Raw genomic sequence first — 12,579 nt, 5'->3', positions numbered from 1 at the left:
GTTATCCATACGTTGATAATATTTTAATTGCATCTCCCGATCATCAAACTCACAAAGAACACCTTAAAAAGGTATTCGACAGACTACGCAAATTCGGTTTATCAATTAACTTTTCGAAATGCCTCTTTGGCGTAGAAGAAATTGAATTCTTAGGCTACAAAATTAACCAATATGGAACCAAGCCCTTGTCAGAACGCGTAGCAGCTATACAAAATTTTCCAAAACCCAAAACAATTCAAGAATTACGACGATTCCTAGGAGTCATTAACTTCTATTGCAGATTTCTTAAAAATGCTGCTCAAATGTTAGCACTACTTAACGATTATCTTAAAGGCGCATCCAAAAAAGATAAACGGCCAATCAATTGGACTGAAATAAGCAATCAAGCTTTTATCTCTTGCAAACAAAGGCTTGTTGAAGCATCACTTCTCTTTCACCCGTTCAACGGTGCACCTCTTGCTCTCACCAACGACGCCTCAGACGTTGCTATGGGGGCAACTTTAGAACAAATGGTCGACGGCATGTGGCAACCTCTTGGCTTCTTTTCCAAAAAGCTTTCTCCCACGCAACAACGTTATAGTACTTACAACCGCGAGCTTCTCGCTATTTTTGCAAGCCTAAAATTCTTTCGCCACTTCTGCGAAGGTCAACACCTCTTAATAAGAACAGATCACAAACCTTTAGTGTTTGCTTTCCGACAAAAAGCTGATAAAGCTTCTACAAGACAGCAACGTCAACTAGACTTTATCAATCAATTTACCACTAAAATAATCCATTTGGCAGGTGAAGAAAATTCTGTTGCTTATTGCCTCTCACGCATCGAGCAGATCGACATGCCAATCATTGTTATTACAGAGGAACTCGCTAATTTTCAAGAAGACGATGAGAAACTCAAGAAGTTATTAGATTCAAATTCTTCATCACTCTTGCTCAGAAAACTTCAATGCGATGATAACAAGACAACGCTTTTCTGTGACGTTTCAGGAAACGACATTCGTCCCTATGTTTCACAATGTCTAAGATATCGAATCTTCAACGTAGTACACGGTGCAGCACATCCAGGCATAAGATCAACGCAAAAACTGTTAGCACGACGTTTCGTGTTGCCTTCTATGCGCAAGGATATTGTGACGTGGGTTCGCACATGCTTGGCCTGTCAACGTAGTAAAATACATCGACATGTAAGAAATACACCTGATCGAATTGCTATCCCAGATGAGCGTTTTCGTCACATTCATATGGATCTTATAGGACCACTCCAATCTTCAAGGAATTATAAATTTTGTCTCACCATCATTGACCGTTTTACCCGGTGGCCTGAAGCCATCCCTATCTACGATACATCAGCAGATACCATTATCAACGCATTCTATTATACGTGGATTTCAAGGTTTTGAGCACCCTCCACAATTACTACAGATCGTGGTTCACAATTTGAATCTCGTTTGTTCGACGCACTCACGCAAATAATTGGGTCAAAGAAAGTGCACACTACTGCCTACCACCCTTCATCAAATGTAATGATTGAAAGATGGCATCGGACATTGAAGACTGCAATTGCCATAACAATCCGGAGTGTGTTGAAATCTTACCTACAGTTTTGCTAGGACTCAGATCAAGCATCAAGGAGGACATCAAAGCATCTTCTGCGGAACTGCTTTATGGAACTACACTACGTATTCCTGATAAGTTTTTCATAGATGTTCAACCAACTAACCAATCCCGCCTATTTTTAGAACGCCTCAGACAAACCATGCGTTCAATTAGACCTACGCCTGCATCTCATCATCACAAAAATAAACCTTTTTATTTTAACAATCTGAACAAATGTAGTCACGTTTTCGTAAGGGTTGACTCTGTAAAAAAACCCTTGGAACCCCCCTATGAAGGACCGTATCAAATTCTTCAACGCATCACAGATAAAATATTCGAATTGGACGTGAATGGAAAAGCTACAACTATCTCAACTGAAAGATTAAAACCAGCATATTTTGAAGCACCTTCTTCTGGCCAATCTCCAAACACGGAACCAACCAGCATTCAACCTGCTCTGCGCACATACCCACGAGCAAAGAAAAAAGTTCATTTCGCGGCTTGATTTCTCAAATCACTCAGAGGGGAGTACTGTGGCGCTTCTGTTGGCAGTGACGGCGCTGCAGCCCAGTGCGCTGTTCTGCAATTTTAATTTCCGCTCAGTTGGTACCAAGAAACACCTTTTATTTTTGTTTTTAATATATAACGTAAAAGAAGCGAGTTCTCTCAATTCAGCTATATCTTTGTAGAACACGTATAATAAAGTTTTTATATTCTAAAATACGATAAAGCATTCATTATCGGAGATACACATATAAAACCCACAAGTGCCGAGTGATACGTACGTATAGGCCCCTGCTAAAAAATTTTTCTCAGATTATTTTTATATAATTTTTCAAAATCTCTGTGTAATTTTATAGTTTTTTTAGACTTTTTTATAAGAATTGGTATACTTTTTATAAATACTTAGAATGTCTATATCCTTTTTCAAAATTTTTGAATGTGTTAACTATGAAGTATCCTAAGATTTCTATTATTTTTTGTTGTATAATTTCAGATACAATATTATAAAATTTAAAATAGTTAAAAATATTTTATAAAAATTATAGGATAAGAAATCTCAGAATATTTCAGAATTCACACATATAAAAAGTTTAAACAAGAAATGTATACTTTCCAAGTAATTCTGATTATTTCCCAAAAATGTTCCAATTCGTACAAAGATTACAAGAAAAATTTTTATTAGAGATGTTTTCTAGAAAAATATAAAAAAATCTCATAATTATGGAATCGCTCTGAAAAGTTATGGTATTTTTTATTTATTGTTGGAAAAAGATTTAAGAAAATCTGATTATCATCATTTTTATACATCATTTTTATATTATGTATTAGGAGTACAAATTGAAAACCGCCGTTTTTTATCAAAATTTGAGGATTGATTGTTGAAAAATGGTTACATACTTATTCTTGAAAGTATTGTCCATCGCTGGCCACTACTTTCTCCCACCTTTCGGGCAGCATACGAATCCCGCGTCGAAAAAACTGCTCGTCTTTTGTGGCGATCCACGAATCGACCCAGTTTTTGGCCTCTTCGTAATAATGGAAGTGCTGCTCAGCCAGGCCATGCGCCATTGATCGGAACAAGTGGTAATCTGAAGGGGCGATGTCAGGAGAATACGGCGGATGAGGTGAGACGTCCCATTTCAATGTTTCCAGATAGGTTTTAACGACCTGAGCAACATGTGGCTAAGCGTTGTCGTGCTTCGCAACATCACTTTTTCGTGTCTTTGCTCGTATTGTGGCCGTTTTTCCTGCAATGCTCGACTCAAACGTATTAGTTGTGTTCGGTAGCGAGCTCCTGTGATGGTTTCACCCGGTTGCAACAGCTCATAATAAATCACGCCGAGCTGGTCCCACCAAATACACAGCATGAGCTTCGAGCCATGGATGTTTGGCTTGGCCGTCGATGTTGATGCATGGCCGCGGTAACCCCACGATTTTTTTCGCTTTGGATTATCATAATGGATCCACTTTTCATCGCCGGTTACCATACGATGCAGAAAACCCTTCCGTTTTTGCCGTTGGAGCAGCTGTTCGCACGCGAAAAAACGCCGTTCGACGTCTCTCAGCTTTAATTCGTATGGCACTCAGTGTCCATGCTTTTGGATCATTCCCATGGTTTTCAAACGATGTGAAATAGCTTGTTGAGTCACGCCCAATGAATCTGCAAGCTCCTGTTGCGTTTGAGATGAATCTTCATTCAGTAATGTTTCCAATTGTGCGTCTTCAAACTTTTTCACCTGTCCGGGACGCTCCTTGTCTTCTACGCCGAAATCACCACTTTTGAAGCGTTGGAACCATTCTCGACACGTTCTTTCACTAATGGAAGCCTCACCATAAGTTTTTACAATTATTCGACGCGCCTCAGCCGCAGATTTTTTCGAATTGAAGGCAAAAAGCAAAACTTCCCGCAAATGACGCTTATTGGGCACAAATTTCGACATTTTCGATCACAAAAAGTATATAACGCCGATAAAAATTCACAACTGCAATGATAAGGAATTGTTGCCAGATGCCCAACCTTACATTTAAAATTTTTGATCTAACGTTTGGCGCCAGCATTTACCGCTGGCGCCCTCTCCTGGAAAATGGCGGTTTTCAATTTGTACTCCTAATAGATATAAAATGTATTTAGTATTTTAATTTAAGTTATTACGTACTACGTTTATTTATTAATCAGATTAATAAATAAAAGTAATGATTTAATTGTGTTACGTTTCACAAAAGTTTTTAAGATAAATTGTATTGGTTGAACGCGCTACTTAGTAGCGCCACTAGAGCGCCTCGCGCGTTTGTGTTGAGAAATAAAATCAGAGATGGCTACAGTCTAAACGTCGAGCACACGTTATTGAGTCCCTCCTTAAAAATTACATACCCTATGATCAGAAAGTACCGGAAATTTTTTATTTAAAAGTACCGCACATGCGGGAACCGGTTTATTTTTTTTCTTATGTTGATACGAACTTAAGACGCACATCTGTCAGGTTTTAGTGCCATCCGATCATTAGTGTCTGCCTGGCGTTTGTTTACATCAGTCAACTTTTTTCATTTTGCCGCATTTTACCATGAATAATTTTGTTGAACAAAGAGTTTGTTTGAAATTTTGTGTTGCGAACGAAATTTCGTGTGCCGATGCACTGAAAATGTTGCAAAAAACATTTTGCGAATCTGCTCTATCAAAAACAAGAGCATACGAATGGTATAAAGACTTTAAAAGTGGTCGTACAGTGGTGGAAGATTTCCCTCGTTCCGGACGTCCACCGACGTCGAACACCGATGAAAACGTGAAGAAAGTGAAAGAAATGGTGCTTGAAAATCGTCATACCAGCTTAAGAGAGATGACTAGTGAACTTGGCATTGCATATGGAACGGCACAGCATATTGTGGTTGATGTTTTGGGTATGGATTCTTGGATTTTGCATGATGATAACGCACCATCGCACCGAGCCCGAATTGTACTGAATTATTTGACCAAACATCAAGTAAATACCATCAAGCAAGCACCGTATTCACCTGATATGGCCCTGTGCGACTTTTTTTTGTTCCCCAAGTTGAAGTTGCCACTTCGTGGAAAGAGATTTCAGTCGATCGAGGAGATCAAAGAGAATGCGACGAGGGAACTAAAGGCCATCCCTTCGTCGGCCTACCAGGGATGCATGGAGGACTGGGTCAAGCGTTGGCACATGTGTGTTGCTTCAGATGGATCATATTTTGAAGGAGATAAAATAAATTTGCCTGAAATTTAACTCTATTTTGTTTTATTTAAAAATTCCCGGTACTTTCTGATCATAGGGTACATATAAAAGTGAAATCCAGCGTACAAAATAATATACATGGTCCTTCGAGCCGGATAGCCCGGATACAATTGGAAGAGGCGAAAGCAATCGCCAGAAGAAGATCCAAGGCACGAACTTGCTGAGAAATCATTGAAATCTCGACGTGAGTCGAGAGACTGCTGCAACGAGGGCGGCAGAGCGTGTGACTTAGTCAAGCAAGACAAGGACGGCGGTAAAGACTTAACAAGGCAAATCTCGTCATCAAATTCGAGATTTTCAAGCCAAGCAAGGCTCACCACTCTCACAAAACTATAAAAGCGGGTCTAAAGTAAGGACCAAACGAGCAAGCCATCGGAGAGAGAGAGAGAGAGAGAAAACGATCGGTTGGCGCCAAAGCGATCGTTGTTCCGTGAGTGTTATCCGTTTGTTAGAATTTGAAAGGATCCAGGGCTCAATCGATGAGCTCACGGAAAATCTTAAAGAAACTATTGAAGCACGCGAGAAATTCGAGTCGGAATATTACATGGTATTAAAATCCGCAAATAATTTATTGCGTCGCGGTCAATCAACCAAGGTGGTCCCATTGCAAGGTCAAGCAAACGAGTAACGTGGTATACAACAAGAAAACAGTACGACTACACATAATTTTGAGCATCTTTCATTACAAAATAATCAAACGTTAGCTGCCAATCAAAGCAGCACTGTACAATCAAGCAGCACGCAAGGTTTACGTATAAATCAGACTAATATACCGGGTGTTAGATTGCCAATCATAGAACTGCCTAGATTCAAGGGCGATTTATCCGACTGGTTGAAATTTCGAGATATTTACAAATCTATCATTCATGATAATCCAAATATTAGCAATATTCAAAAATTTCATTATTTAATGTCTTCATTAGAAGGTAGTGCGACTCAAGTAATTGATGAATACGAATATACAGAGCAGAATTACGAGATTGTTTGGGAAGCGTTGCATAAGTGTTACAACGATCCCAAATTATTAATTCACAATCATATAGAAGCTATGTTTAAGTCAAAGCCGATTCTTAACGAATCGTCGGAGCAATTAAATGAAATAGTCGATAGTATCACAAAGCATACACGCGCATTAAAAAAGTTAGAAGAACCCACGGAGCATTGGGACTCTTTACTTATTTATCTCATTGTTACAAAGTTAGACATAGATACTGTTAGGGAATGGGAAGAGCAAAGGTTGAAATTAGCAGAGAAGCCTAAATTGGAGGATTTATTAAAATGCTTGCGTGCACGCGCTACGTTATTACAAACGATAGAAAGAAAAAAGGGTACAATCAAAACAAAAAAGATTACTCCAGGAAAAACTAGTACTCTTTTAACAAAAAAAGTTAGTTGTGCCTTTTGCAAGGGAGAACATTACATTCAAAATTGTAGTAATTTCCTAAAATTATCACCACAAGAAAGATCAGAAAAAGTAAAACAATTAAGGTTATGTACAAATTGCCTCAGAAAGGGTCATTATTCAGAGTGCACTTTCAGAGCGTGCCGAAAATGCAACAGTAAGCATAATTCATTACTACATTTCGAAAGGGGAGACCAATCAGATACGAAGGAATCCACTGCAGCAACTATGTGTGCGGCAAATCACGCTAAGGTATTTAATGAACCCAATGTAATTCTTGCAACGGCTTTAGTAGGCATAAATAATAGCAATAATTTTAAGGAACAGACTAGAGCCTTATTAGATTCCTGTTCTCAAACTAATTTTATTTCAGAAAGGTTGTGCAAGAAATTAAAGCTGGAAAAGATTTTAATTGATGTGCAAGTAATGTCATTGAATCAAGCCGGTCCCAAGATCAATTATAAATGCGAAGTAGAAATAGTTTCACGTATCAGCGGCTTTCGATTTAAAACGGTGTGTCTTGTCATACCAAAATTAGTAGATGATGTAATGCCAAATGAAGCAATTCCTTTGAACAATGTGCAGATTCCCTCGCATCTTAAGTTGGCCGATCCCTCTTTCCAGACGCCGGGACAGGTAGACTTATTAATAGGCGCACAATGGTTTTGGGAAATACTTTGTGTAGGCCAAATCAAATTAAGCAACAATCTCATTATGCAAAAAACGCGGTTAGGATGGATAATAGGAGGTCCCATGAGCGCTCCAGCTCAAAAAGTCGTAAAATGTAACATTCTGAAAAACATTAATTTGGAACAACAATTGACTAAATTTTGGGAGCTCGAGGAAGCTCCGATTACAAAGGCATGGTCTCAAGAGGAGAAAGACTGTGAGTCCTATTTCGTGAAAACTACGCGACGGGATAATGACGGGCGTTTTATCGTAAGCATGCCTCTTAAAGAATCACCGAAGGTTCTAGGCGAATCAAGGCACCAAGCCAAAAGACGTTTAATAAATCTCGAAAAAAGACTGAAAGGAACTCCTGAACTTAGTAGTAGCTATCTTTAAATCGTATTTTTAAAAGAATATGAGCAATTAGGTCACATGACAGAAGTAAATGAAAGCTTAACAGTGCCTTATGTTTATTACTTACCACATCACTGCGTTGTGAGATCAGAGAATCAGACAACTAAAGTAAGAGTCGTGTTTGATGCATCCGCATCAACTACAAGCAGAAAATCCCTAAATGATATTCAAATGACAGGTCCCGTAATACAAAACGATTTGTTCTCAATTATAATCAGATTTAGAAAGCATGCATTTATTGTATCCTCAGATGTCACAAAGGTATACAGGCAGGTACTAATAGAGGAGCAGCAGAGACCGTTACAAAGAATTCTATGGCGTGAAAATCCAGAAGATCCAATCAAAACCTTTCAATTAAATACTGTAACTTACGGGACCACTTCTGGATCATTCCAGGCAATCAGATGTTTATATCAGTTAGGAATAAAATGTGAGCGCAATATGCCTGAAATAGCTAAGATTATATTCAACGATTTTTACGTAGATGATATGCTCACAGGCAGCGATACAAAAGAAGGCGCAATCTCAATAGCGAAACAAGTTACACAAGTTCTCGCAGCAGGGGGTTTCAAGTTACAAAAATGAGCTTCGGACTGTTCAGAAGTATTAAATAAAATTCAGGAAAGTAAGGAAGCACTAACCAATATTCAATTTACAAGCGACGGGCAAAGAAAAACTTTAGGAGTTAGCTGGAATACGCTAGCTGACGTTTTAATTTATTTAGTTGATGTACCAAAGAGCAAGAACATTACTAAAAGACACATTTTATCGGTAACGTCTAGAATTTTTGATCCGCTAGGACTACTAGCACCTTGTATAATACCGGCTAAAATTATTACAAAAACTATGGTTAGAAAAACTTTCTTGGGATGAATCATTACCATCTGAATTACATAACCGTTGGTTGCAATACAGCGAACAATTAACAGAGCTAAATAACTTACAAATTTCGAGACAGGTAGTTATAAAATGTTATAAGTCGATTCAAATTCACGGGTTTTTGGATGCTTCCAAAGATGCATATGGAGCATGCATTTATGTGCGTTCAACAGATTCCGAAGAAAACGTTAAAGTCAGTTTGCTTTGCGCCAAAACAAGAATTGTTATTTTAAAAATGCAAACTATACCTCGTCTTGAATTATGGGCACACGCGCTTGCAAAATTGGTGGTACTACAGTGGTATCAGCTCTTAATACAGATATAGAATCTATTACAGTGTAACGCTGGTGGTTTTCGTGCGGTGCGGTAGGAGTCAGGATGCGGTTGCGGATAAGCTCGCCGGATTGGCCGGGTTCGGTAGAATAATTGCACTCGGAATTAGATGACAAAACACTAGATCTTTATTCAAGACGTGATATTTACATGTAGACAGATAGTTTGTTGACTTGAACGCTTCGCGACAAGTAGACTTAGCCTAAGCGGGGACGCGATTGACTCTCGGTGGTCTTGACGACCAATCGCCTCTGAGCAGTCCGAAACGCTAGCTTTGGTAACGGCAAATGTACGGCGCCGCGCGAAATAACGAAAATGTTAAGTGAGAACCGAAACAAAAAACAAGACAAGAATCAAATTATTATAACCGCGATAATACTGACGGAATGATAAAGCTAATAATAATTCTAACTTACTAATCGCGTGGTTTTAAACGGACATGGTGTCCGGGGTGATCGGGGAACCGCGAAACGCGGGATCGGAGCGACGGTGGCGATTCCGCGCCTCGCCCGAGCCGCCTCGTGCAAAGTGAGGCAAAGATATCGTCAGAGCGCGGATGCCCTGACGATGATTTAGGTTTACAGGAGAATCTTCCCTGAGGGAGAGAACGGAGGTGATTGGCCAGGGACACCTAGCCTGCGGACTCGACGAGGATGCTCGTCGCGGACGGTGATTCGCCGAGGATACTCGGCTACGGAGCACGGCGAGGATGCTCGCCGTGATTGGTTGCGGAGCGGTGTTCGGTATATCGGTGTTAGCCGAGGATCCTCAGCTAGTCGGGACGACGAGGATTCTCGTCGAGGGGTCTGGATGAGGCGAGTATTCTCGTCCTCTTGGGAGTCGGAGTTGCGGTCGAGGATTCTCAACCTGTCGGGTTCGGCGGACCGGGAAGATCTAACTCGGCGTTCCCACTGCCGGCTTATATATCCGAACGCACGGTTGGGCGGACCAATCCGTGCGTTCGGTCGGCTGGCCCGGAGTGGGAACGTTGCCGAACGCCACGGACAGCGCGCGTGCTGCCGCGTGATCGCGACGGCAGGTTAGCTTGGGTTAGCTCGGTGCGCGCACGTGGTGTTTGCCGGTGCTTTGCTCGGGTGGACGGAGCGGAGTGGCAGTGCGCGCGAGGTGGGGGGGCGTTTCGTTACATCATCCCCCCTTTGCGAGTGGCGAACTTTGGCCACTACGCCGGGAATTTCCGCACGTAGTGGCACTGGCCGTCCCGCCCGAATCTTAGCGTAAACCGGCGCGTGGCGAGACGTGGACCTTATACACCCGCGAAACCGTGGCCGCGTAGTACGGGATGTATACGGTTAGATTGTCTCGTAGGCGCACGGGTATGGGCGGTCGGTCTGGTCGGTTGCCGGTCTTGGTGGTGGTTGTAGTTGGCGGACTGGAGGCCCCGATGGTTGCCGGTGCGGTCGGCGCTGTAGCTGCTGGTTTGGTTGCGGCTGCTGGTGAGTTGCCGGTGATCCTGGCCGAGGAGACCGCTGATGCTGGTGTTGCGGCTGTCTCTTCCCGTGTCGAGGTGGTCGTGTCCTCGCGGCGTGGGCCGGTTTCCCTCGTGTTGTCCGAAGGCGGAATGGTGGCTGTGGCTCGCCGTCCAGGTCGAACAACAGGTCTCCGAACAGCGCTGTCAGCTGGCGGCGTGCTCGCTCTTGCCGTGTTTCTGTAGCTGGTCGGCCGGCTCGTCGTGGCACTGGCGGTGGTTCGGCCAGTAGTGCAGCGAGCTTACGCGCGTTGGTCGCTGAAGAACGTTGCACCCCTACGCCAATCACCGGGTGTCTAACCACTCGGGTCGTCGAAGGCGCAGGGGTGCGTTTGGCGAGTTTTGCCCTTTGCACCAGGTCTGGCGGTGAAGCGCGGATGGCGGTGACCGGCTTTGCACGCTTTGGAGCGGGAGGTGGCGTCCCCGGAAGAACGGGTAGGCTTCGTCGACAGCCGGAGCGGTGTTGCGTACCGAGCGAACCTGGCGCGATGTTGCGCACTGAACGCTCCGGGGTCCCGGTGGCGGCCGGATTTGGTCGTCGGTGTGGCGGTGACGGGAACAGATCCGGTGGGCCTGGCGTTGTGTGCATCATCCTCTGCCATAGGATCTCGAATTCGGCGTCGTTGGCCGGTGAGATAAGAATTGCGTCTAGCTCTGGATCTATGATAGATTAGAACCTTCTGCATTTCCTAGGTCGCGATGGTCCCCCTTATATACTGGTTCTGGATTGGGGGAGGTAGCTCCTTCCCTTCTGGCGGTCATGCTGTCTGGGCGTGATCGGCACGAGCCCTGTTGCCGGCCGGGTCGTCGTTCCTTCTTGCAGCATCATCGTCGGCGTCGTCTGCTCCGGATTCGTCGATCCCGCCATCGTCCGTCATGGCGTCTACCTCGGTGTCGTCTGCGGTCGCGTCGTCTGCTTCCGCGTCGGCTGCTTCCGCGTCGGCTGCTTCCCCATGGTCCGTCTCTGCGTCGTCTGCCCCTCGGGTCTGTTCGTTCCGGTGACCAGGCTTAAGGTCCTGCACATATACGGGTCGGTGCTACCGCGTTTGTCCCGCAGGTTGACGACGACTGGAGAGTGGATTTTTCGGACTTCCAACGGTCCGATGTATTTGGGTGCCAATTTTACATTAAAGGCCTTGCCCTTGTTCGAGAGGGGATGGTCTTTCCTCCAGACTATGTCCCCAATGGTGGGTTTCCATGCCCGTCTTTTCAAATTATAATACTTTTTTTGACGGTTGAAGGCTCGGGCGAGGTTCGTTCGGATCACCTCGTATGCTTCCTGGAGTCGTTGCTGGTTGGCTGAAGCGGTTGTCGGTGCACGTCTCTCGTCTGGGCCTCGTGGTGGCGTCTCGAGCTTCCGCCCGCAGTTCAGGTACGCGGGCGTATAGCCGGTGGCATCGTGGACGGCGGTATTGTACGCGAATTGCAGCGCTGGGATGTGCTGATCCCAGCGGCAGTGATCCCGGCCTACGAACTGTGCGATCATGGTTTTGACCGTCTTGTTGGTCCTCTCGACGGGGTTGCAGTGAGGAGCGTGTACTGGAGCCGTTCGGTGACGGATGCCTAGGTCGCGCAGCCGTTCGCGCACGTGCCCCGCCACGAATTGCGTCCCGTTGTCTGAGATCAGGGTTTCGGGGCAACCGTGGCGGTAGACGACGCGGTCCGATATGCTCTGGGCGATGGCGGTGGCGGTTGCTCGTTGCAGCGGTACCAACTTTACCCACTTGGTGAAGCAGGACCAGCAGCCAAGTGGTGGACCGCAGGAGGGGTCCTACTAGATCGGTGGTGACCTGTTCCCAGGGCGCCTCCACGTGGGATGCGTGCATCAGTCCGGCCGGTCGGACCTGGGCACTCTTGTGCGCCTGGCAATTGGCGCACACCCGTACACCCAAGGACTTTGATTCTGTCCATGGAGAAATTTTTCAAACTGAAAAGTCGCTATCTTTCTACATATTTACAGTTCATGATTAATGTAACGACTAGAGCTTATTGGTCGTTACGTTAATCATGAACTGTAAGTATGTAGAAAGATAGCGACTTCTCAGTTT

General features: G+C 44.1%; 2 protein-coding genes across 2 annotated transcripts; one reads left to right on the top strand and one right to left on the bottom strand.

The window, feature by feature from the left end:
* The first annotated feature begins 1,531 nt into the window (after positions 1-1,531).
* On the top strand, positions 1,532-7,815 carry LOC105202487. The gene is made up of 4 exons (XM_039452019.1): positions 1,532-2,080; positions 5,448-5,601; positions 5,801-5,959; positions 6,053-7,815. Exons 1-4 carry the CDS (start codon positions 1,532-1,534, stop codon positions 7,813-7,815), a joined length of 2,625 nt encoding a protein of 874 aa, XP_039307953.1.
* A 2,540-nt stretch (positions 7,816-10,355) lies between these two features.
* LOC105202486 (serine/arginine repetitive matrix protein 1-like) lies at positions 10,356-11,399 on the bottom strand. Its single transcript, XM_011171048.2, has 2 exons — positions 11,249-11,399; positions 10,356-11,191 (listed from the first exon to the last, which is right to left on the bottom strand). Exons 1-2 carry the CDS (start codon positions 11,397-11,399, stop codon positions 10,356-10,358), a joined length of 987 nt encoding a protein of 328 aa, XP_011169350.2.
* Between the last annotated feature and the right edge of the window lie 1,180 nt (positions 11,400-12,579).

The sequence above is a fragment of the Solenopsis invicta genome, chromosome 7 (genome assembly GCF_016802725.1).
Source record: "Solenopsis invicta isolate M01_SB chromosome 7, UNIL_Sinv_3.0, whole genome shotgun sequence".
Lineage (NCBI taxonomy): Eukaryota > Metazoa > Arthropoda > Insecta > Hymenoptera > Formicidae > Solenopsis > Solenopsis invicta.
Note: the sequence above shows the minus strand (reverse complement) of the source record. Positions and strands in the feature narration are given on the sequence as shown.

Excerpts from the sequence above, each read along its gene's own strand:
- LOC105202487 (XM_039452019.1), top strand. The coding sequence starts at position 1,532 with ATGGCATCGGACATTGAAGACTGCAATTGCCATAACAATCCGGAGTGT. Across the intron at positions 2,081-5,447 it reads ACCCACGAGCAAAGAAAAAA|CCCGGATACAATTGGAAGAG; the intron begins GTTCATTTCGCG and ends CGAGCCGGATAG. Across the intron at positions 5,960-6,052 it reads CAAGGTGGTCCCATTGCAAG|CTGCCAATCAAAGCAGCACT; the intron begins GTCAAGCAAACG and ends ATCAAACGTTAG.
- LOC105202486 (XM_011171048.2), bottom strand. The coding sequence starts at position 11,399 with ATGGCGGGATCGACGAATCCGGAGCAGACGACGCCGACGATGATGCTG. Across the intron at positions 11,192-11,248 it reads CCTCCCCCAATCCAGAACCA|ATCCAGAGCTAGACGCAATT; the intron begins GTATATAAGGGG and ends AATCTATCATAG.